This window comes from Chamaea fasciata, unplaced genomic scaffold (assembly GCF_029207755.1).
Source record: "Chamaea fasciata isolate MVZ Bird 193981 ecotype frontalis unplaced genomic scaffold, bChaFas1.0.hap1 SCAF_8, whole genome shotgun sequence".
Taxonomy (NCBI): Eukaryota; Metazoa; Chordata; class Aves; order Passeriformes; family Sylviidae; genus Chamaea; species Chamaea fasciata.
The window spans coordinates 37792524-37816886 of record NW_027094093.1 but is presented as its reverse complement, the minus strand read 5'-3'; the positions used below and the strand labels follow the sequence as shown (position 1 = coordinate 37816886).

At 49.1% G+C, this 24363-nt stretch overlaps 1 protein-coding gene across 6 annotated transcripts in view; it reads left to right on the top strand.

Moving 5' to 3' along the window:
• Positions 1-24363, top strand: part of CACNB4 (calcium voltage-gated channel auxiliary subunit beta 4) — an 80280-nt gene that overhangs the window by 42994 nt on the left and 12923 nt on the right. For all 6 annotated transcript variants that reach the window (XR_010722174.1, XR_010722175.1, XR_010722176.1 and 3 more), the window contains 10 exons: positions 13125-13244; positions 13506-13628; positions 16839-16969; positions 17775-17851; positions 18267-18286; positions 18396-18476; positions 20196-20254; positions 22218-22327; positions 23164-23315; positions 23654-23749. Coding sequence is in view for 3 of the 6 variants with exons in the window: in XM_066190462.1 (XP_066046559.1) it covers positions 13125-13244; positions 13506-13628; positions 16839-16969; positions 17775-17851; positions 18267-18286; positions 18396-18476; positions 20196-20254; positions 22218-22327; positions 23164-23315; positions 23654-23749 (969 nt within the window). In the remaining 3 variants the exon portion in view is untranslated. The remainder of the gene's footprint in view (positions 1-13124; positions 13245-13505; positions 13629-16838; positions 16970-17774; positions 17852-18266; positions 18287-18395; positions 18477-20195; positions 20255-22217; positions 22328-23163; positions 23316-23653; positions 23750-24363) is intronic.

Below are 24363 nucleotides of genomic sequence, written 5' to 3'. Positions count from 1 at the left end.
TTCACAGAGCCAAGTACTGTGGAGTCCCTTGTGCCCTTAAAGGAATTTCCCAACCTCAGTACCCCTGGCCTAACAGTTCAGCCTTTATCACAGCCTTTAATCTCTTAGAATAAGAATAAAATCGTGTTTCTAATTGTTACTGCTTTATAAACCTCTCCTTTCCATGCACGATTTCTTGGCAATGGTTTAACCCCCAGAGTGGATTCCTTGGAGAATGTCTCTCTCTTGCTTGGGAGGATGATGTGTTCTGACAAATCATCAGTTAATCTGCGACATATAGGTCATGAGATACCGTGATAAAATTTTATGTTCCAGGACAATTAGTGGTGAGCTCATCAGGTCCTGACAAAACAAGCCCCAGCATGACACTTAGGAAAGGATGTTTCAATTATGACCGATAACTGGAAAATCCCATCAAAGAAAAAATAAAAGAAAGCCAGTGGCAGCTTGGGCCTGCCTCTGGCAGCTGTGGGAGACCTCAGAGCAGCTCCTGGCACCGAGGGCTCCATCCTGAACCCTGTGATAAAGCTCAGGAACAAAACTGCCACGCTCCAGGGCCGACAGATCCCACAGAAATCAGTGTCCATGCTGGGAGAAGAGCTGGCTGGGATTCCTGTGGCTCTACTCACCTGCCCACGAGGCTCCGGCTGGATTCAGGGGAGGTTTCTGCAGTGCGGGACACGACCAAGCTGCCAGCTCATGTTCTGTAAGCAGCATTACTTGAACTGAATAAAACGTGCCACTGAAGTGTCTGTTGGAACAAGGAGAGTGGGCAAAACTACTTCAAAGTACATTTATTTCCAAAGTTTCTGACAAGTAAGAGAAGGAGCTTTATCCCCACTGTGGTGCTTGCTCTGGTTACAATGTTCTCGAGATGTTTTTGCACGCCATGAACCAGGAATGTTGGAGCCGTGCACTTGTCATCGATCTCTTATTGGAAAATGAACGGGGTATTGGCAGATGGAAAACCAGACAAATGAGTTCTGCTTTGCCTCCCTCCATTTTTCCATGCCAGTTACAGCTGTCTGTTGATTTTTACTTGCTGCCCCAAGGAGCAGAGTGGTAGCAAGTGCAGGAGTACAGTGCTGAGTAGCTCCTGTTCTGCCTGGAACGGATTCATTTCGGGAATGCATTAAGTGATATTTCCCTTTAATAGATCAATGCAAACACAGAGCCTGAGTGGGAGTGGAATATTTCCCATTTCACATTCAAAATTCATACACTGCTGGTGGACGCATAGGAGTTGTTTTGGGAACTTGGCTGAGGCCTTCACACTCACCATTGGATGTCCTTTTGGTGCTGATGCTGACGATGGTTTGCCTGTTGGAATATTTAGGAACCTTGTTAAATGTTTAGCTTCACTGCTCTGTACTGAATGCGTCACACAGAAATCTTCCCTTTTTGTTGGCGTTCTTAGAATCCCAGAGGGGTTTGGGTTGAAAGGCACCTTAAAGCCCAGCCAGTTCCACAGGCAGGGACACCTTCCACCATCCCAGAGCCCCATCCAGCCTGGCCTTGGACACTCCCAGAGACAGGACAGCCACAGTTTCTGTCAGCAGCCTCTTGGATGTAACACACACAAACCCGTCAGACCCCGCAGACTCTGTGTTGTCTGCAGGAGGAAACTTCTGTCCTGGGATTCCTCCTTCAGGTTCTCTGCGTGCAGGTGGTACCTGCTGGGGGGGGGAAGATGCCTTCAAAGGGATGTAACTTTGCACAGATATCTTGTGTCTTCCTTCACGGGCGAGAATTTAATTTATAAAAGATGCATGAGCTCTCTTTGGTATCAGAATGGAATGTTTTACATTCCACAACACGTAATTATTCATAAAGCTTGTCTGCCTTTCTTCTGGATGGTCTGATCTCATCCAGGTAAAGAAATTCCCAGAGTAACAACCACAACAAGGCAAATAAATACAAACACCGCGGTGGTGTTTGTGCTGAGAACTGATCAGTGAGGAGATCTCTCCAAAGGCATCACGGCTTTTCAGGCTGCTTTTGCTGAACATTTTCAAAGCAATCTAAAACAGAACTACTTGTGCCTTTAAATCTGAAATTTGGGGCCTGAGCTGAGCAGAGGGATAAAACCAAACGTGGGTTTTCAGAGGAGCTGATGTATTTCAACGAAGTGCAGCCCAAAAGTCCTGATGGCTGCACGTTTCTTTCAGCTCTTAAATAATTCCTCCCTTTGCCTTTTCACCCAAGTTGCTGCATTAGTTGCAAAAATAAAAAAAAAATAAAAAAAAAAAAAGAGAGAAAAAGCCCCTTTTCCCCAGCAGCTGGGAGCTGAAGCAGCTTTCTCCCATCACAGTCAGCAAAGTGCTTTCCCAAGTGGCTGCTGCCTGCCTGGGTCCTGCTGCAATCTCTGGAGAGCTCGGGGACTTGGGGGGGATTTCTGTTCATCTTTTTTCACTCCTTTCTCCTAGAGCAAGGAAGAAGGCACTCTGTGCCTGTGCCCGCAGTTGTGACGGTGCTGCCGGTGGGGAGGGATGAGGCACGTCCTGCTCCTCTCCGGTTTTCCTGCGGGCACATCCAAGGGAGCAGCTCCTCCTCCCGCAGGCTCTGCACGTTTTTCCTCCCATTTATTCGTTTCCCTTTACTAATCGGGGGATGTCGGCAGCGTGCCTTGCCCGGCTCTTGGCACGTTTTGGGATGAGCTGCAGGGTGGAGGTGGGGAAGGGGCTGCAGCACCATAGAGACACAAATGTCAGCGGGAGGCAGCTCACATCCTGCCTGTGCCCGTGGTGCTCTGTGCTCGCTCTGCACTTCCATGCTGGGAAAGAAGTGCGGGGGGCAGGAACTTAACAGGAATGCAGGAATCACAGAATGGCCTGGGCTGGAAGGGACCTCGAAGCCCTTCTCCTTCCACCCCCTGCCACGGGCAGGGTCACCTTCCCCTCCAGGCTCTGTCTAACCTGGCCCCGCACTCCTCCAGGGATGGGGCAGCCTCCTTGGAGAGGAGGGACGTGACAGGGGAGCCCGGCGTTTTGTACTTTCCCTCTGCCGCGTGTCATTGGTGGGGCTGGGGGAAAAATCCTCCTTTGGGGATGGAAGGTGACCCTGCGTGCCCAAACCTCGCCTCGTCCTTACATCCATGGGAACACAGCCCGTGCTGTCCCTTCCCTGGCTCGGGAAGCTTTGGCTGTTCGCAAGGGACAAGTGGGGGCTCACCCCTGGGTGGCAGCCCCGGGGGATGATGATCCCTGCGGGCTGGAAGGCGCTGCCGGAGCCGCTGTGGCACCTCCTCCTGCCCTGCCCTGCCCTGCCCTGCCCTCCTCCCCCTCCGCCTGCGGAGCCCGCAGCGTTCCCCGCCGTGCCCAGGGACGGGAGCCGGCGGATGCTCCGGCCGCGGAGCACGCGGAGCTGTGCCCTGCTCACGCTGCAGGAATTCCAGAGCACGGAATCGGATCATCCTGCAGGGCTGTAAGATGTGCACAGCAGCCACTGCGGCTGAACACAGCCCTGATCCCTCAGGAGCCATCAACGCGACGGCTTCCAGGGCAGAGCTCCGTGCACGGGAGGGAGGAGATAACAAACAGTTCAGGCTAAAACGCACCGGAGAAACGGGAGGCGAACGGAAGCCTTTCCTTCCTGCCGGCAGCTCGGCGCACTGGGGCTTGCAGGGGATTATTCTGGAGCTGTCCTGGTGGTCCGTGTCCCGCAGAGACACACACGCTGTGCCTGTGTCATCCCCTGGCCGTGCTGTGATGGGTTCTGTGGGGTGTTTGTGTGCCCGGCTCGGTGTCACACTGTCACGCCGGCAATCTCTGCTCCAGTGCCAGGGGAGGGCTCTCTGCTGGTGCTGGGGGCTTTGCTTTGTTCAGCCCGGGGCCGAAGGGGAATTTGGGAACTTCCTGAAGTTCAGCCTGGGTTTTGATTGACACTCTTCCCTCTCATCCTTCTCTTTCTTTGGAAATGCACGGAGTGGCTTTGCACCCAGTGTCACCCGCCGCCTTCCAGCCTGGGGATGAGTTCCTTACTTGGGACTTTGGTACTGTGGCTGCTCATCTGGGAATGTTTCCCTCCTTCCTGCTGGATGTGTTTCTGTCCCTTTGAGCAGGCTCTGACTTCACTCATCATCCCCATTCCCTGCCTTTTTGGTTGCATTTCAGTGCAGATTTGTAGGGCACCAGCTGAACCTCTGACATTTTCCTTTTGGAGCCCATATACCTCTGCGGCACTATCCCAAAATAATGGCAAAGCTTTTGTAAAGCTTTTAAATCTTGTCAAGATTGACAGATTCTGCTCTTGACAAGGCTTTTTTTTTTATCCTTTTTCAGCAAAAAAAAACAAACAACCCAATATCCAAGTGTTGAATGTTGTCCTGTTTGCTCCTGCAGATTTGTGTTTACTGGTGCATGTGAGAACTTGGGTGGAGAAGGAGTTTTTGCACAGAGCGAGACCATCCAGGCTCTTTCTCAGTTATTGCTTGTGCCGAATCAAATAGGGTTGTAATATAGTGATTCCTATGGGATTTTTTTCCTGATTGGAATGCTTGTTGGTTGCTAGCAAGAAGGAATATTAAACTATCTCTTCCCCTAAGATATTTCATTAAGAATCCATTTTGGGATAAAACTGGAGGCAGTTATTAAAAAATAATGATAAAAAAATTGTCTTTGAATTTTTAATGTTTAACTCTCTAAATTACTGTCAATCATTAAATCCCAGAATGGGTTGAGTTTGAGGGCCCTGATGACCAGATAGTCGTAACAATTTGGGAAAATATGTAAAAAAAAAGATTTATGGTGGCTGGAGGAGCTCAAAGTTCTGGCTTGTCCCTCCTCCTGGATTTGCATTTCCACCTGTCATTTTTTACCTTCCCAGTTATCCCAGCAGGGAATACATGGAGACACTATTTTGCCAATGGCATCCCCAAATCTTCTAAAAATCTTGGGGTATTTATTTGCTCCCGGTTTCCATTTCCCAAAATCCCTTGTTGGTTGGTTGGTTTTGTTTGTCCTGTACTCGCAAACCACCTGACAGCAACAAATCCCTCTCACAACAGCCTTTTGTTTTCAGCGTGTGGAGAAACATCCGAGCAGGAGCAGACATGGAAACAAAAAAATTGTCGTTTTCCCCCATTTTATGCGGTGCTGATAAAAACCAACCGGTTTGGGGGGCAGTAGGTGAGCTCAGAGTGCTCTCAGAGCTGCAGGATTAGGGCAGAGCTGCTGGAATTGAGCCCACTGAATTCCCATCCTTTATCCCTGTGAATTCCAAGTGGGGAAGCAGAAGTCCTAGAAAGTCCTTGGGCTCCCTGGCTGATTACAGCAATTAAGGGCCTCTCAAATATTACCTCAGCAGGTGCCAGCAAAATCTCCTTTCTCCTGTATTTTGCTCTCAGCACGTCGAGTTTTTCCCTTGCAAGGCCTGGGGGGAAGGAGTTGCTCTTTACAGCACTTGGAAAATCAGGGCTTTTTCTTCCCAAGATATTCCTGGCAGTCCATGAGAGCTCCTTGTAGGTGCAGCAGCGAGGTGATTTCAGGATTCGCTGCAAGAAAAGTAATCGGAGATCGTGGCAGCTCCTTGGAGAAATAAAAAGGGAAAAAACGTACCAAAAAAAAGAGAGGAAAAATATAAAAAAAACATAAAAATGTTTGTAAGCCTCGTTTATCAGTGTTTAAAGCAGCTTCTAAAGCTGCCGGTTTGGAGGCTTTTGGAAGGAAGGAGCTAATTAAAACCATAACACAACCAGCCTAGGCCCCCAAACTCCATCAGTTGCTTGGCTGGAATGAAGCGGCGTGAAATTCATTTCAACAATGCCCTCCCAGCATGTGACAATTCCTTCCCATTCACTGCCCAGCAGTGAACGTTTCAAACAAAGTAATTCTCCTCTTAATTCTGTGCAAGATGGGAGGCTGCTTCTGTGATTCTGTGACATTCTAAACCGCTCCTGTTGGGGGGAAAAAAAGAAAAAAGTAAAATAAATATTCAGGGTTATTTTGGTCGTGTGAAAGCCTTGATGGTGTGGGAAGTGGTGACACCACTCTAGAAGAAAATCAGGACACTGTAATCATCAAAATCCTGAAAATAAAAAAGATGTATAGTCTTTAAATTAGCTGTTGGGATTAGGGAGAGCATGCAGTGAAAGCAGACAGGTGGCAAAGATCGTCTCAACACTGAGGAAAATTCCACTTCACTCCTCACATGTAGAATAACCCTGAAGATTCTTGTACTGCACACCCCTGCTTTGGGTATGCTGAATATAATACACACGGAAGTATTCTGGTCTTATTTGTTGAAAAATCACTTCAGCTAACGAATGGGCGCTGCTGACCAGTGCTCCAGGGAAATAAACGGAATTTTTTCCTTTTTTCAGCCTGGAGGAGAAGAAAGGGCTTTGGGGACACCTTCAGTAGCCTAAAGGGGATTGTGAAAGTGAGGAGGGAGAGGGACTGGGGAGGAGGACACAGGGAATGGCTTCCCGCCGCCACAGGGCAGGGCTGGGTGGGAGATTGGGAATTGGGAATTCCCAGATTTGCTGTGGCTGCCCCTGGATCCCTGGAAGTGTCCAAGGCCAGGCTTGGATGGGACTTAAAGCAACCTGGGACAGTGGAAAGTGTCTCTGCCCATGGCAGGGAGGCACTGGATGGGATTTAAGGTCCCTCCCAACCCCAAACCACGCTGGGATTTTGGGATTCTGGGATTCTGTGGTGTCTGAGAGCAGCCCCAGCTTGGCCCAACCTGGTTCTCCCAAAGGTGACCCAGGGAGAGCAAACCACGCTCAGCCACATGAAACCAAAAGGGAAATAAAGATAAATAGAGCGAAGTAAGAGGAGAAATGGGAGCCCATCCTCTTGCGGCTCCCAAGTCAAGTGTCCCTGTTGCAGTAACAAGGAACTGGGTGGAGGTGTGATTATTTTTATTTTTTTCTTTCAAGTGATCCACCCCTCTCCATGCCAGGCAGCACAGGAGGGTGACTGGAGGCTGCTTTAGGAACCCACCGCATTATTCTGAAGGCTGCCTGTCTGAGGGGATGCTGTGGCAGACCACATATGGCAGCCACAGATGCCTCGTGTAGTTTGGGAGGATGATTAACTTGAGTTTGGGGGCAGTATTTGTAATTTATTTATTTTATTTTATTTTTTTCCCTCCCGGAGACTTATGGAACATTCTTGACTTCAGAATGTGTTATGTGGGACAGACACGGAGCGTCCTCCTCACAGGAGAGAGCTCATTTAGGATACCAGGTGCACTTTTTATGATCAGGTTTCATCAAACCCAACAGCAGCAGCTTCCCCAGAGCCTTGGGAAGATCATTCAAAGCTTTCAGGAGCTGAAGTAATTAGACAAAATAAAGCAGCGTCTCGTTGCAGCTTCAGTTTTGGTGCCTTTTATCATGGAAAAACGGCACCTTTTTTTTTTCCTCTCCTGGGACTGCTGAATAGCTTTCCTGAGAAAGAGGGCCCAGCTGCAGAGGGTGAAGCGGAATCCAGGCTGGAGGTGTTGAGGTGTTGATTCAGTCCCAGGTCTCACGAGCTGCGTTTGGAATAAAGCACGGATCAGAGCATTCCCAGGCAGGTCTCTGCTGCCTTGTGGCTGAGCAAAACCGTGGCATTTGAAAGGTTTGTGTGTGGAAATTTTCAACACTTTTTTTGGGTGTAAAGCACCTGAACCTGTAGCTGTGATCCTCACCTCTCCCTTGGCTCTGAAAAAGTGCTTTGGGGGTTATTTGGTGGAGGAAGATCTGGATTTTTAACCTGTGAAAAGGGAAAGTTCAGAGCAGCTCATCTCTCCTCCAGCCATTACCTCCGGCTTTGGGTGTACCTGCGGTGCCTGCTAAGCAAAACCTTGTGCCTTGCCATGTTCATTTGAACCGTTACCAAAAGAGATGGGAGTGTTTTGGCAGTAAACAGAGATATATTTTACCAGTAGTTTTTTAAAACTCTGCTTCTTAAATGTAGCAACACAATCTGTGCTGAGCCGAAGGCAGCTGGAGAAAGGAGATAGACTGCAAGCTTTGAAATGCAGGGTGAAATAAAAAGAGATCAGGAAACGTTGGGAGAAATGCCCTATTTTCTAACAATTAGTATTCCCAAAGGAAAAAAAAAAACCAAACATGTTCTAACTACCTAGTAATTTCCAAGTTGCTGAGACACCTAATGAGTTGTCTTAAATAAATTTAACCAAACGTATAGAAGGAAATAATTGCTGAGCATTCGATTCCGAAACCACGACTCGGCGCCAAGCTGTTGTGCAGCTGCCTGGTGCGTGTTGGGGATGCAGCAAGAAAATCATTTCCTTGGGAGCTGAACCTTGTCCTGGGAATCTGTGGGAAAGTCCCACTGAACCTCTCTGCTCCTGGACCTCCCTATTGAACATTGCAGCAGCTGGGATGGAGCTTGGAATTCCAGAGGGGGAAAAGTGAATAATTCCAGAGGATATTAAAGCAAAACAGGGGAATAACTGCTTTGCTTTCCCTGCTGCTCCTGCCTGCAGCTCCCTCCAGCCTGGGGTAGGACTCTGCAGTATTTTATTTCCTGGGCACACACAGATTTTCCTGGCCCCAGTTCCCATTGCAGCACAGCGAGGTTTTCACGCCAAAGGAAGAGATCCCCACTGTTCTGTATTTGCCTTTTAATTAATTACATCACCTGCCCAGTAATTAAATTTAGCTGCCCACCCTGAGTGCTGGGATGAGGTGAGCACCAACTGTGATGGCCACTGGTATTTAAAATGTGGGGGTTTTTAAATCCTCAGCTTCTGGTTCTTGTTTTCGTGTAAAACAATGAGTTAATACTTGGTTTCTCTGACCCCCACCTCTCCATGACATACTTCTAGTAGTAACCTGTGAGTTAAACCTGCTCTTGTGCGCCTGGACCAGGGAGATCTTCGTGTTGGGGCTTGGAGTGAGCTGCTTCCCCAAGGAATAACCCTCCTGTGGGTTTTTTTCGGTGATTTCTGGAACACTCCGTGGCATATGGCAGCATACGGGCCTGCAGCCATCCCCGTGCCTGTGTGTGCTCCTTGTGCTGAGTCAGGAGCTCTGTCAGGGCTCTGCGAACTCCTCGGGGAGGGAGGTGCCCTCGATTCCACCCGCAGCTTGCAGAGGGCTGAGGACACTTGGGCGTCTTTCGAGTTGAGGCTCCAGTTTGTGATGGGTTTGTCTTGGGGGGGGGGAAAGGGAGGATGGGCTGATGGAAGTTTCATCAACCAGAGAAAGGGCTGGGAGAGCTGGGGGTGTTCAGCCTGAGGAAGAGAAGGATCTGGAGAGACCTCCGAGCCCCTGGCAGGGCCTGGAGGGGCTCCAGGAGAGCTGCAGAGGGACTGGGGACAAGGGCTGCAGGGACAGGACACAGGGAATGGTTTCCCACTGCCACAGGGCAGGGCTGGATGGGAGATTGGGAATTTCTGGCTGGGCTGGAAATCCCAGATCTGCTGTGGCTGCCCCTGGATCCCTGGAAGTGCCCAAGGCCAGGTTGGACGGGGCTTGGAGCAGCCTGGGCTGCTGGAAGGTGTCCCTGGCCTGAAATGAGCTGTAAGATTCCCTCTAACCCAAACTATCCTGGGGTTCCATGATTCCATGTCTGCTAAAATGTGTTCAGTTGATCTCCTGACCAATTTCAAAGCACTGGAGCTACCTGTGGTTCAGCTCTTCAGTTTCCTGGGTGATCCCTGAGTTCAGGGCCCTGGCTGCTCTAATGGAGCAGGCAGGAGCTCTTGGCATGTTTTCCCAAAGGCTCTCCGGGTTGGGATAGACCCCACAGCACCCTAAATCTTGTCAGGAGAGGCTGCCTGTCGTCTGGCTGATTGGAGCTGCTAATGGATTGCTGCTTTAATTGCACAAGCGGAGTGACAGAGCATTCCTCAGGGATGGAGGGAGAGCAATCGGGAGCCGGGGATTTATGGCGCTCGGGGAAAAATGATTTGCAAGCTCAGTAAGTCTTCATTTTTTAGCTGTAACAGCTAAAGGTTGATTATTCCTTCAGTGATCACAAAGGAGTGGATGTTGTAGTGTCTGAGGGGAGGATTCATGTCAGCCTCTTCCTCCCTAAAATGCTGGGGCATCGCCATTCACCAGGGATACTGTGTCACCTTTTCCACCTCAGCACACGTCCTCCAGCAGCCTCACGTGTCAGACCAGTCAAGGAGCAGGAGAACAAAAATGAACAGACCCACCGTTCTTTCTTGCTTTGCCTTTCTTCTTGGCATTTTTGGGATTGCTTCAAACCTCCACAAGCTGAATTACATCAGCTGATGAGAGAGGGAGAAAATAAACAATAAATTGCACAAAAAGTGAATTCACGGGAGCCCAAAGTATAAAGCAACGAGTCTTTCATTGCCTTGAATAATTTAATTATCTAGAAAAGCCTGTTTCTTGAACTCACTGAAGTCCCACTTGACAAAGCTCCTCTGTCTCCCAGAGGGTTGTGGGATTGGGGTTAGGTAAGGGTGGGGTTAATAATTGGTCCTCAGATATTACGTGTGAAACTGTGGGCACAGGTGATATCCCCCCAATGACCAGGCTGCTGCTCTGAGCAGCGTGAAAATCAAGAAGTTAAAGGGTCCTTTTACAGAATGCCAGAGTCACCAAGGTTGGAAAAGCCCTCCAAGATCGTGCCCAAACCCTCCCCGTGTGCCCAGCCCAGAGCACTGCGTGCCACCTGCAGTCCTTCCCTGGACACCATTCCCTGGACAGCCCCTTCCAGTGCCTGACCACCCTTCCCACTAAGAAATTCTTCCTTTAGGAGCACCTTGGTGTACAAAAAAGAGATGGGAAGTGGCCTTTCCTCTTTCTTTTCCTCTCATTCCCTGTTGCAGTTTGAGCAAGTGGGAGCTGTGGGAGCAGAACTCAGTGCACTTGGTGCTGAGCAGGCAGCAGTGTTTGCATCGGATTGTTGGGCGATATTCTGTCAATATTCCACAAGATTTCTGGCCGTAATTCTGCTCTTCACTCCCAACGTTTCAAACAGAACCCGAAAGCCGAGAGGAGCTTGGCTCCTTTTGCGCCCCTCTCGCTGCTGTTCGCAGAGTGGGTGCCCGGTTTTCAGGGTGAGTCACGGTCCTGGGGCTGCGTCTCCCGGATCAGGCGCTCCGTGTTTGGGAGTGGACCAGTCCCTGCCACCTGGCACGGGGCGCTGCTCAGCCTGTCACAGCACACGGGGGTGGCCTGGCAGCATCAGCTGCTCGCTTCTGACTGCAGGAATTAAGTCGCTGTTAGAACACACACACACCCCAGTAAAAACCAGTATGGGCGCTGCGTGGCCGGCACTGGGGTCTGCTGCTGTTAAATTCCCTCGCTGAGGGAATGGATCACGTCAGACCTGGAGGAATAAACAACCAGCAGTGCCCCAGGGCAGTGCCCGGCCCTGTGCTGCCACTGCTGGGCCACCTCCGGGGCTGGGGACAGCTCTGGGACACTGAGGGGTTGGAGAATTCCTGAGGGAGCTGGGAAAGGGGCTGAGCCTGGAGAAAAGGAGGATCCAGAGGGATCTTTTCCCTCTTGGGAATTCCCTGCCAGGAGGGGACAGCCGGGGGGGATTTGGGATCTGCTGCCAGGGAACAGGGACAGGAGGAGAGGGAACGGCCTCGGGCTGGCCCAGGGGAGCTCGGGGTGGACAGCAGCAGGAATTTCCCCATGGAAAGGGAGCTCAGGCACTGGGTGGTGTCTGTGGTGAGGCCTGGCCAGGAGCTGTGGCTGCTGAGCTCCCTGGGCTCTGCTCCATCCCAGAGGAAGCAGAAGGAAGAGCAGGATGTGCAGCTTCCCAGCTGGGAAAAGCTGAGCTGCTGCCAGCCTCTAATGCCAGTGTTCAGCCTGGGGATGCTCCACTTGTTCCAGCTCAGGACCCTGAACTCCTGTATCTTCCCAGCCCTTCCCAGCTTTCCCTGAGTGCGGAATGTCCTGGAAGGAAATTTCTGGTGGGTTTAAAGTCACAGCAGTGGGTGAAGCTCCTGTTGGCAAATCTGTTCTGGAGGAAATGTGCCTTTCCCAGTGACAGGCCAAGATATAAGGATGGAACAAGGAAAGAGCACAGGCTCATCAGTGGTTCTCAGCCAGAAATCTTCTGATGGACATGGATTCACAGGGGTGGACATGGATTCACAGGGGTGGACATGGATTCACAGGGGTGGACATGGATTCACAGGGATGGACATGGATTCACAGGGATGGACATGGATACACAGGGATGGACATGGATTCACAGGGATGGACATGGATTCACAGGGATGGACATGGATACACAGGGATGGACATGGATTCACAGGGATGGACATGGATTCGCAGGGATGGACATGGATTCGCAGGGGTGGACAGGGATCCACAGCAGTGGCCCTGTATTCCCAGCAATATTGAGGGATATGTGACTTTTCATGGACAGTGACTTGTACAGTGCCTGTGCTGCAGGGTATAAATCACTGTAAGGGAAATAAAAATATTAGTAAGCAAATAATGCTGTAGAGCGGCTCTGTTGGAGCACGCGGAGCCGCAGACTGATCAGGAGTAAACATTCTCTGCTTTGCAGGGTTAAAGCCCTGTTTTTCCACTGGCCCCACACACAGAAAGATCAGGTGTGCGGATGCTGGAGTCAGGATCACTCCTACAAAGAGAGGAGGCACTGCACACTTCAGACCTTGCCAGGTATCCTGAAAAATGTCCCGAAAATGGCAAAAAAGTCCAACTGTGGCAGCACCTTCTTTCCTCCCTCACAGACTGATGCTCTCTGCTGCTGCCTGAACGTGCTGCTTTCGTGTCATGTCAATACAGAGCTGTTGAGCAGCTTTAATAATGTCATTTTTTGCCACTTTCCCCTCCCCTGGAAGCCCAGAACAAAGCTCCGTGTGCATGAGAACAAAGCCCTTACACAACAGAGTGTATTCATGGGGAGGGATGATTCAAACCAAGCTTTATAATTCCTTAATTATATTTGATGTGACCTAACCCTTGACAATCCTGAGTCTGAGGTTGTCAAACAGGATGTGAGTGTTATAAAGACTTTTGGACCCACAGCTGAGCTGGATTTCACTGTGTCAGTAAGAAAGTGAAGGAGAGTTTTGTCTTTGGAAAACCCAATCAAAAAAAAAAAAAAAAAAAAAGAATAAATGATTTTAAAAGTCGAATTTGACTGGGGAGGGGATTTCTGTTCCTTGCCTGTGTTTTCTTAGTGACCTGGCTTTCCTTTCAGGGCTCAGCAGATTCGTACACGAGCAGACCCTCAGACTCTGATGTCTCTCTGGAAGAGGACAGGGAAGCAATCCGCCAGGAAAGGGAGCAGCAAGCAGCCATCCAGCTTGAGAGGGCCAAGGTGTGTTCTTCCCACTGACTCTTTGTGCCAGTTACCTCCTGCCTGCTGCTAAAATTCAACACTTGCTTTTGAAACCCTTTGGCAGTTGAGTCAGAATATCTGCAGGGGAGATGTTTGGGGGAATTTCGTGTAAATATTCCCCTCTAAATGGGGATATTCTCCAGGCAGCTGCACTCTGCTGGCCTGGGTGAAATTATTAGGGCTGAATTTTTTATGGATGAAAAGCTCCCAGTGTTTTTTGATGTGGTTTTCTGTTTGCAGTCCAAACCAGTAGCATTTGCTGTCAAGACCAACGTGAGTTACTGTGGGGCTCTGGATGAAGATGTTCCTGTCCCAAGCACTGCCATCTCCTTCGATGCCAAGGATTTCCTCCACATTAAAGAGGTAAAACCAAGGAAAAGGGAATCTTTGTACAGGTCAGGGCCTTTGATTTGAACAGCTGAGCCATATCCAGGAGTGCTGAGAGGGCACGGTGAGGGTGAGGTGGTTCTTCATCCCTCACGGAGCTCCTGCCCCTTTTGGAACACTTGGTGTTACCAACATGTTGGAATTTCATCACACAGGAAGGGAAGAAACACCCTTTAAAGTGCTGGGTTCAGATTCCTTTCATCAGAACAAGTTTGTGATGGATCAGAGATGGCGCAGGAGAAAGGGATTCCGTGGAGCACAAAGGATTCCATGGAGCAGCAGCAGCAGGTCACACCAGGTCTTGGAAAAAAAAAAAAAAACCACCAGATAGGCTCCCTTCCAGAGAGGAAGTAACATTTAGGATGATAGAGTAAGCAAAGAAAATCCTGAAGAGGACAGATGCAAAATAAGGGAAAAAATGGGAATAAATGAGCCCTGAGTATGGCTTTGGTAGAGAAAATTGCATTTTATTGCATGCTGAGCATATTTTCTGCAATTTTTTATCTGAAGTGAGCCCTCCACATTTGCATAACCCCCTGTTGTGCTGTGGATTGGTACAGAGGCTTGCAGCTTGCAAAAGCACTTTTTCATCTCTGCATTTTGGGTTTATTTTGGGGTGTTCAGTGCTCATCTGTGTCTTTCTTTGAACACGTGTTCATCATCACTCCGGAGCACTGATCTCCCTTAGACAGAGCACATTCAGGAGGAAAACACCTGCTGCTGCCCCTCCTCTGGTGCTGGAACAGGGAATTGCTTCACATCTCCTCTCCCTGAGAGGGAAAGGCAGTAAATTCCCTTTTTCCAGTTTTTAATCTTGGTTTTCCTGGACTTGGCCACCTTTATTGTCAGAGCACTGATTGAGTTGCACACTGTAAGCTCCTGTCATGCTGCCCTGGATGTTTTTCCTAGACAAGTGTCCCAAATCCACGTCTTGGCATTCCATGAGTTGTCTTCCAAGGTCTAAAAACCCGGGATCACACTGCCACTAAGCTGTAAAGCATCTGGCTTACTGGTGTTTGTCAGCTCAGTTCCTGCCTGGAGCTGGAACTCAGTAGGATTTGGGGAATGGTTCCCCACGCTGCAAACAGGATTTGCTTGTCAGTGATCTGGACCAGAACAATGGTGCCAGGTTTTGGAATGTTGCTAAGCTGGGTACAGAGTCAGGTCACCCTCTGGCAGGATGGAGCAGGCAGTGGAGGGAGGAGCTGCTATTTTGAGGATTTGTCCTGTATGTCTCATCTGTCTCCTCCAAACTATACATCGTGTGCTTGCTTCAAGGATGAAATGGCAACAATCCCTGACAGAGCAGAAGGAATCATGGGCATGGCAACCAGGGGAGGGAATGTGCTCCTCCCACACACGGAGTAACACAGGGGAGGGAATGACCTAATGCAGATAAATCTCTCACTTCTCCTCACTGCAGCCTTGGCATTTGGGTGTTCAGAGGTTCCCAGCGTAGCCCAGACTGGTTTGGGATGGAAGGGACCTTAAATGGGCAGGGACATTCCCACTGTGCCAGGCTGCTCCAAGCCCTGTCCAGCCTGCCCTTGGGCACTTCCAGGGATCCAGGGACAGCCCCAGCTCCTCTGGGAACCTCTGCCAGGGCCTCCCCACCCTATTCCAGCCAGGAATTCCCAATCTCCCACGCAGCCCTGCCCTGTGACAGTGGGAAGCCATTCCCTGTGTCCTGTCCCTCCAGCCCTCGTCCCCAGTCCCTTTCCAGAGGGGCTGATTCTGATCCCATGTTTAGAGGCATCACTCAGAGCTCCATGAAGAAACATTCCCGTGGTCAGGCTGTACCTTAGGGAACATTCCAAAATGGAGCAGGCAGTGCCCTTGGGACTCAGGTTTTGCAGGGATTGGTTTTGTAGTCAGACTGGTTTGGGATAGAAGGGACCTTAAAACTCATCCAGTGCCACCCCCCGCCCTGGGCAGGGACATTCCCACTGTGCCAGGCTGCTCCAAGCCCTGTCCAACCTGGCCTTGGGCACCGCCAGGGATGGGGAGCCCACAACCTCTCAGTTCACTGGTTTCCAACAGCAGGATGCTGAATCCTGAAGGATTTGTCTGGTTCACAGACTGGAAGTAGTTGTGTAATTTAACATACTTCAAAGAAAGCTTTGCTCACTGCCGTTGTCTGAATCAAGGTCAGAACAGCAGGAGGAATAAAGACTTCGTTGGAATGATAAAAGAATGGAACCTCTTGCCTAAACATATGAAAGAGGATGAAGAGGTTTTTCAGGCTGTGAGGATTGCATTCCCTTAGCTTTCATTATTTGTTAATATTTATGATTGGGTCAATGTTCAGATATCTGGGTTGATAAAAACCCCTTTATTTTTCAGTGGTGGGGCTCAGGTGTTTCAGAGTCATCACCAGGCACTGCTGCACCTCTGACAGCAGGGGCTCAGCGCTGCTGTGCTCCTGGCATGACCTGAAGTGCTCGCAAATGTGGAGCCAGGAGCAGGGATGATCCTGAAGATGAGATCTTTGTGATGGCTTTTTCCTCGAGGCAGGCAAACAAAACCCATTCACTCGTGCTGCTCTTAATGACTCCAGAGTCAGTTGTGAAAAGCAATGTTTCTTTTGAACACTGAGCTGCCTAATGAAGCAGAACAGAGGACAGGCTTTTCAGATACTTTTCTTCAAAAGCTCTGCTAGCAGCAGCTACAAGGAATCCTTTTCCACTCCAATATCCACCAGGATCCTGCTTTTCATCTTGCCATCATTAGGGACAGACCAGACTTTCAATAGAGCAGGAAAATGAATGTTACTAAAGGTCAATGATAAAATGCTGTACTTTAGGTATATATTGAAGTTTCTTCCTAAAGGTGAATTTTTCTTAATCTGTCATAACCTGTTAATAACATCCCTACAAATAGCTGGAAGGGAGGAAGGGAAAGTGGTGCTGTTTTGTCTAGACCATTAAATCTGACAAGCAATATTTGATGGGGAAAGCTGAAGGTGTTATTTTTACGTTTGCTGCTGGGAGGTTGTTTGGTGGCCTCAGCTCAAAGAAACGAGTTCTGCTCATTAAATCAACCTCGAAATTACACCAGAGAGGGACAGGATGAGGGGAAAGGGCCTCGGTGCTCTGGGAGTGAGCGTCCAGTGTGGAGTCGAGGAGTGTGGATAACAAAAGGAGGGATTTGGGGGCTGGAGTAGCCAGGAGCTTTGCTGTGTTGCAGAAATACAACAATGACTGGTGGATAGGGAGGCTGGTGAAGGAGGGCTGCGAGATCGGCTTCATCCCCAGCCCGCTGCGCCTGGAGAACATCCGCATCCAGCAGGAGCAGAAGAGGGGCCGCTTCCACGGAGGGTGAGACAGCCCTGACCTTTGCAAATCAGCTGCAAATCCTTCCTCACACCGGGCAATATCTCCAAAGGTCACCTGCTGCTGCTTTATTGCGGGGCATTTGCAGTGTTGGGTTTGGGATTCCCCAGGGGAAGGACGGATTTGTGCGGAGAGCGGGAGATGTGGGTGATGAGAAACAGAAGGTGGGTTTGGCTTCGGGAGAGAGCAGTGAGGCATAATGGCAGGAATTTCTGAGAGTTCTGTGAGCCCTTAAAGTCAGCTTGGTGCTCAAAGTCTCCTAGATTTTTCCCAGCTTTCCTCAGGTTGTGTGGTTTTTTTTCCTTCCATTCTTTTCTTTTCTCTCCATTTTGGCCCAAACCAGACTTGTCAATCTTTGTAACATCAGCTTGGTCATCCTTTATTCCTCATCTTCCAGCCTGAGCTTTTTGAGTCTCCACCCTGCCAGACCTGGGGATTGCAAAAGGTCTGGGAGATAAACCTGGGAAATGCTTTCAGAATGGTTGAACAGCATCCAGATTTCTTCTAAAATATTTTGACACAACTTCAGAGGCAGCCAGTGGGTCTCAACATGCAGAGAAATCACTGAGTTCAGTGAGATGCTCCTGGATTTGTATGATAAAATCCCATATTATAATGATAACCCAGTTAATTCTTAGCTTTGTTAGAGTAATTTCCGTTTTTATGTAATTTATGTTATGTAACTGATGTTAGTTTATGACCTTGTGATTCCTCACGGGACAGTTCCTCCCCCAAACCCTCCCACATTTTGGGGTGCCTGCTGTTAATGGGGCTTTTCCTGCTGCTGTAGGAAATCCAGTGGGAATTCTTCCTCAAGCCTTGGAGAGATGGTTTCCGGCACATTTCGAGCCACACCTACAGCCACAGGTAGGACAGGATTGATTTGAGGAAACCCTTGCTAATAATTCTGTTTATAAACCCTACATGAGAAACGCAGGTTTTCCCCTTTGCTGAGCTCCTGAGATGTTTCCCAGCATTGTTTGCACGCACAGGGAAGGAGAGCAACCATTTCCAGCCAGGCAGGAGTTGCTCAGAGCTGGGGGAAAAAACCTTGGCAACAGTGGCAGCTGCCCCAGAATGCCCAGTTTAATGCAGAAATTTCCCAGTTCAATGTATAGAATGCCCAGTTTAATGTATAAAATTCCCAGTTTAATGCACAGATTGCCCAGTTTAGTCAGGCCTGAGCAGAGGGAGGTGCACAAATAGAAGCCAAAGTGCTTTGGCCAAGGGATTTCTGGTTTCCTTGGGTGTGTTTTAACCAAGTTCTCATTTGGTCTTCTAGCAAAACAGAAACAAAAAGTGGTAAGTAATGCTTTTGTTTCCATTTTATTCCCTTCCAATTCCCAATTCCCAGGATTTCCCTGTGGCTGTTGTTTGACTGATGACCTGAAGGGTCGTTTTCTCCCTCCAGACAGAACATATTCCCCCCTATGATGTGGTGCCATCCATGAGACCTGTGGTGTTGGTGGGCCCATCCCTCAAAGGCTATGAGGTATGGACTGAGCTGTTTGCAATTAATTCAGCTTTCATTATCTTCGATCACCCTCAGTAATTCCATGCGTGGCTCACTGCAACTGGCTTATGATAATTTCAAGTGATTTAGCTTAAATAATTACCAAAACGTTCTGTAAGAGCTGAGGGTTCCTTCTGAACTTGTCCTGTCTTAAGCACAGTGCAGATCCATTCTTTTCAGTGCACTCATTCCTGATTAAATCAAGTTTAAAAAAAAAAAAAGGAATTTGTGTCTGCTACAAGCAGTCAAATTAATGAGCTGGACTCTACACATGAAAAATGTTCATCAAACCAGCCTGTTCTTTGAACTTAATTAGCAAAACATTTGAAGGAGCTTCCTTGTTGTTCTCCCTTTTTTTTTTTTTTTCCCAGCTTATTAATAAATTCAAATATTTGGCAAAGAAACCTCGAACCCTCCTAAAAGAGGTGGAAGTGGGCAGGATAACGTGCCCAGATAACCAGGACAGCCTTTTTTAGGCTGCTGCAGATTCAAGTGAGCATTTCCCACGTGCTAAAGGAGCCGAGACTTTCAGCAGGGCAGTTTGGGGAGCTCAAAAACCATCTGGGAAGTGCTGAACCAGGAACTAAAGGAACAGAAAATCAAGGATGCACTCCATTAGGCTTAATTAATGTTGTCAGTCATTTATAGGATGTTATTAAACACATTGGAATGGTTCTTTTTTTTGGAGGGGGGGACAGCCTTGGTGTAATGCAGTGTTCTGGCATTGTTGTTACGTGAGTGGCTGGAGGTGCAGCTCAGCAGAGCAGGTACTTCATGTTCTGCTCTCTCCCTTTTAATTTGATGGAGAAGTTTGGTTTTTTTGACAGGAGTAAATTCCCTCTGTGCTGCACCACGGATCAATTTACCTCTCGAGTTTGGAGGGGAGAGAGGCTGTGTGTTCATAAAATCCTCTTCAAACCTGCCACCCTGTCTCTTTTTTTTTTTTAAAGAAAACAACACCAAACACAACACCTTCAACATACAAATGGGTGGAAATGGTAACACAGAATACTAATTTCAATAACAAAAACGCCTCGTCTCACTTGGAGGAAAGGATTTTGACTCTTTTTTTCTGGCTAAAAGCTGAAGGAGTCAGTTGGAAGGAGAGAAATAAACTGGCAGAGAGGCCTGGGGGCTTTGCTGAAGCTCCTGCCTGGCCTGGCAGATAGTAATTGTCAGCCTGAGTTGTCCTGCAAAGGACAAGGAGCTGCTCAATAAATCAGATGGCAGAGATGACAGCTCTGAGCATCTCAGCTGTGTTCCCGTGGCCAGCAGTGGGAACATCCCATTTTTCTTTTGCTGTTATCCCTCTCTGAGAGCACTCCCCCAGCACGACAGATCTCATCCCCGAGGTGTGAAAGCCACCCTAACAATGTTGTGTAGGAAAAGCCCAAATGCCCAGCAGACATCCCCCGCGGTTGTGGTGCGTTGGGAAGCTTTGGGAATGGTGCTGGATGTGGCAGGGGGTGAGGAATGCTCAGGGCAGGAGCGCACAGACTGCCCTGGGAGCAGTGAGTCGGGAGACTTCCGTGGATTTCTGACTGAGCACTGCGGCAGGAGCACGGCACTGGGATGGCTCTGCCCGTCCAGGGTGTTGGTTCTCGGCTGTGTCCCTGCCTTCTACTCACCTCTCTCCTTCCTTTTGGCTTCTTTCTCTCCCTGTCCATCCCCCTGCTCAATCTTCTCCCCTCTGCCAAGGTGACAGACATGATGCAGAAAGCTCTCTTTGACTTCCTGAAGCACAGGTTTGATGGGAGGTGAGAAACTCTGTCCTTCTCATGCTGCTTTGCCCATGTGTTACTAACATTTCAGGCAATTATTTTATTTAAATTTTTTTTTTTTTTCGAATGCCAGAGGGTTTGCTGCATGATCCAAGCTGATTTTTTGGCTTTGTGTCACCGCTGAAGAGTGGGACACAGCTCATGTGTCACTAGGGGTGCACATGTCTGCATTTCTGTCATGGCTGGGCTAAGATTTCTTAGTTTAACGCAAGAATTGTGTCTCAGTGTCTTCCCAACACCTAAGAAAAATCAGCTCTAAAATAACCCTTATAAAAGATTTTATTTTGACTGCCTTAAGTAGGCAAAAAAATACTGGAAAGGGTGGTTGGAAGGAGGAAATGCTGAGCAATAAAAGGGTTCATCTTCAGCCGGAGCATTTCCTGGTGAGCTGTAGAGGATAATTTGGATTTCCTTGCTAGGAGCACTGCCTTGGTCCACCTCTGTCCCTGGAGGTGTCTGCTGCATCTTCGGGATGTTCTGCCCTCCCCAGTTAGTTCAGGATACTCCAGCTGGGAAAAGAAGCTGTTCTGGTAATAGATAACACTAAATCAGGTTTGAAATATCCAAACCATGGGCACCAGGGCAGGGAAAATGATGTTCTCTAGAGGAGCTGGAGCAGGAGTTGTGGATTTTAGGAGTGAGGAGGTGGCAGTGCTGAACTGATCCCTGAACAGCTCAGAGAGAACATTTAGTGATCAGCTTCTGAGCAAAGTATCTCCTCTCCTGGCCTGTTCTGCTCAGAGCTGCTCAGCTGAAGTGATTTTCTGGCAATCCTAATTCCATCAGCAGCATTGGCAGCTGGATCAGGTGGGGGTATGGAATTTCAGCACTGGAGAGCTCGGTGCCACCAGCAGCCCGAGACCATTGATTTGAGCTCTGAGGAGCTCAGGAAAAAGCTGCTTCTTGGTCCTTCTGCCAACTTTTATGGCTCTGTGATCTTTCTCCTCCCTCCCTTTTCTTTTTCCTTTCTTTCTTTCCATCTCTTCTGCACTTTTGGGAGAGATCCATGTTACCAAGAAAGGAGCTGGGTGTCCAAGGAAGAGCCTTTCCAAAGGCATCAGAGACCTGACTCCTTCCCTGCCTGAGTTCCCTTGGCTTTGCCAGCTCCTTCCTTTGTAACTGCAACCTCCCCTGCTGGCCAGTGAGCCAAAGACCCACAATCCATTCATTTCTATTTCAAACTCATTTTGATTTTTGGCCTCTGCTGTATTTTCTGGCAATGCATTTATTTATGTATTACACAGAGAAATAACTGCCCTTCTTTTTAACCCCCCAGCTGAAAATTTCACTTAACAGCTGCATAACTCTCAGGTTCTGTGTGCTGGTCCTTCCCAGCTTGCTTTTTTTCCCATTTTTCCTGGCTCCTTGCCTCATCCCAGGCCTCCTAAATAGATTTTAGGTGAAGGGATTGTGTGGTCTTTGCTTTGTAACATTTTGTGTCTTTCTAACTCACTGACAGATGAAGTTAATAAATCACCTGCCTTAAGTTAAAGAGGTGCAGTGAAATTAAACTTTGAGTTCAAGCAGCCCAGAGAGCTCCACTTCCTTTTCTCCTGCTCATCCCAGCCCCTGGCACAGCTCCCTGGGTTTACTCCTGGTGTAACTCTGAGGGAAGAGGAAGTGCTGGTACATGGCAGCTCCTTGTTCTGAGTGCCCCAAGCCTCCCATTTCTGGCACTGTGTGAATTCATGCAGGAGATGAGTGAGCTGGGAGGAGAAGTTAATTAATGCACTGAGGAGAAGAGCAGGAACTCCATCCCAGAGCTCAGGGAACAGGAAGTATGTCCCAGTTACCCAGCACTTCTCTTCAGTTGTCCTTTAATGATGCCATAACTCATGTGGAAACGTGTCTGAGCATGTTGGGTTGTGTCTGCCCTTTGGAATGGGCTGTGGCTGGAAATCCCACTGCCGTGTCCGTGTGTGCTGTGCTCTCCTCCCAGGATATCCATAACCAGAGTGACAGCTGACATCTCCCTGGCCAAGAGGTCTGTGCTCAACAACCCCAGCAAGAGGGCCATCATCGAGCGCTCCAACACCAGGTCCAGCCTGGGTAAGGCACTGCCACGGGGGCGCCTCAGGCTGTGTCACACCCAGCAGGGCAAGGGACACCATTCCAGCCTTCCACAGCATGGAATCTGAGCTGGAAGGGATCCACTAGGATCATGGGTGCAGCTCCAGACACCCCAAAATCCCACACTGGGCATCCCTGGGAGCAGTGTCCAAACGTTCCTGGAGCTCTGGCAGCCTTGGGGGAAGAACCTTTCCCTGAAATCCAACCTAAACCCGCCCTGGCCCAGCTCCAGCCACTCCCAAGATCACATCAGTTCTGCAGATTTAAATGTGTCCACAGCATTTTACTGCAGAATCCTGAGTTGGCCTCACAGCTCCTCCTCCTCCTCCTTCCCAGCCCTGTGCTTTTAATTCCACATCACAAGGGGCCAAAGAGCTTTCGCTTGTGCAGCCGAGGAATTATCATTCCTGATCCTGGGACCAGTTTTGTGTTTATTGTTGAGCAGTTAGAGCTGAATTTTGCTGTCTGGCTGTGAGACTTTGGCTCCTGCCCCTCTCCTCTGTGTCAGCACTGCTGGGGAACAGTGGCCTGAGGAATTTTTATTTGGACTCCGTGATCTTGGAGGTCTTGCTGGTTCTGTGATCGTGTGATTCTTTCTTGCACAAGGGTGGAAATTTGTGTTAGAGGAGTTCTAAAAAGAGCCCAAATTCCAAATCTCTGCCATCCTGAGTGACTGCTTGCACTAAAGGTAACAGGTTATTTGATGGCAATGCCATCAGTTCACATGTGGAGGCTGTGACAGAAAGTGGGTGAGGATATTTTTATTCCAGTGCTCTGGGGTTCAGTGGTTTCACCTCCTTTGTTTTCATTTGCAGCTGAAGTGCAGAGTGAGATTGAAAGAATCTTTGAGCTGGCCAGGTCCTTACAGCTGGTTGTCCTGGATGCAGACACCATAAACCACCCTGCACAGCTTATCAAGACGTCTCTAGCACCAATTATTGTCCATGTCAAGGTGTCCTCCCCAAAGGTAATTCCTCACCTTAAAATCCTGTGTGCCACAGCCCATCCAGCAGTCCAGATAGTTCTGTATAAATATAATTTTCGTGCTTCTCTGTTGTCAGAAATAGCTCAGGACTGAAAGTAGAGATAAAGCAAAAATGCATTTGGAGTTTTTCCAGGGCTCAAACGTGATCCAGAGGGAAATGTCCCCAGTTCTCCGGGGGGTTATCAGAAAGGTTTGGGATACTCAAGGGCAATATTTTATGGAGAGCTTCTGCCCTTGGTAATCCCTCAGGGGGATGTCAGGCTGAGCTTTAGGGAGATAAATGATCCTAAAACTCACCTTCTGCCCTTTCCTCCTGTCAGGTTTTGCAGCGACTGATCAAGTCCCGAGGGAAGTCACAAAGCAAACACTTGAATGTCCAGTTGGTGGCGGCTGATAAACTCGCACAATGCCCACCAGTAAGTACAGAGGAGAGGCTGAAGAGCTCCTGCTTTGTGGAATTGTGATGATTCCTGCTGTGCTGATCCCTGTGCAGAGCCGGGTCCATCCATTATCACAGCCCTGCACTCGTGAGACACAAAGGGCTGCAGACTTTCATCCTGGTTATCTCCTGGCCCTGGGTTTGGTTTGGTCTTTGGCAGGGTGACAGGGCAGGAGTGACATGGAGGGGACAACAGGTCAGTTCATGAGCAAATGACATCGTTTGTGCAGCGCCAGGTCCCAGAGGGACAAAGTCTGAGTTTGGAGAGGAGGCTGCAGAGGCTGCCCCTCTCCTGGAGTCCTGAATTCTGCTGATGGAGCGGAGGCCTGCAGGGCTCATGGGCGGGGGTGTGGGAGGGGTTTGGACAGGGCAGCTCAAACTTGCTGTGAGTTCTGAAAGCCACACCTGGTTTGTGGGACAGAGGCAGTGGAAATGGACTTGGCCGTGGCTTTGTGTAGGATCTGTGTGGGATTTTGGGATGGGAGCGCAGAGACCCCTCTGGGTACCAGGGCAGTGACGGCTTCTCTGGGCAGCCTGCTCTTCTGGAGAGCTCAGCTGTGTTACATCTCCCACGTGCAAGCTTTCACTGAG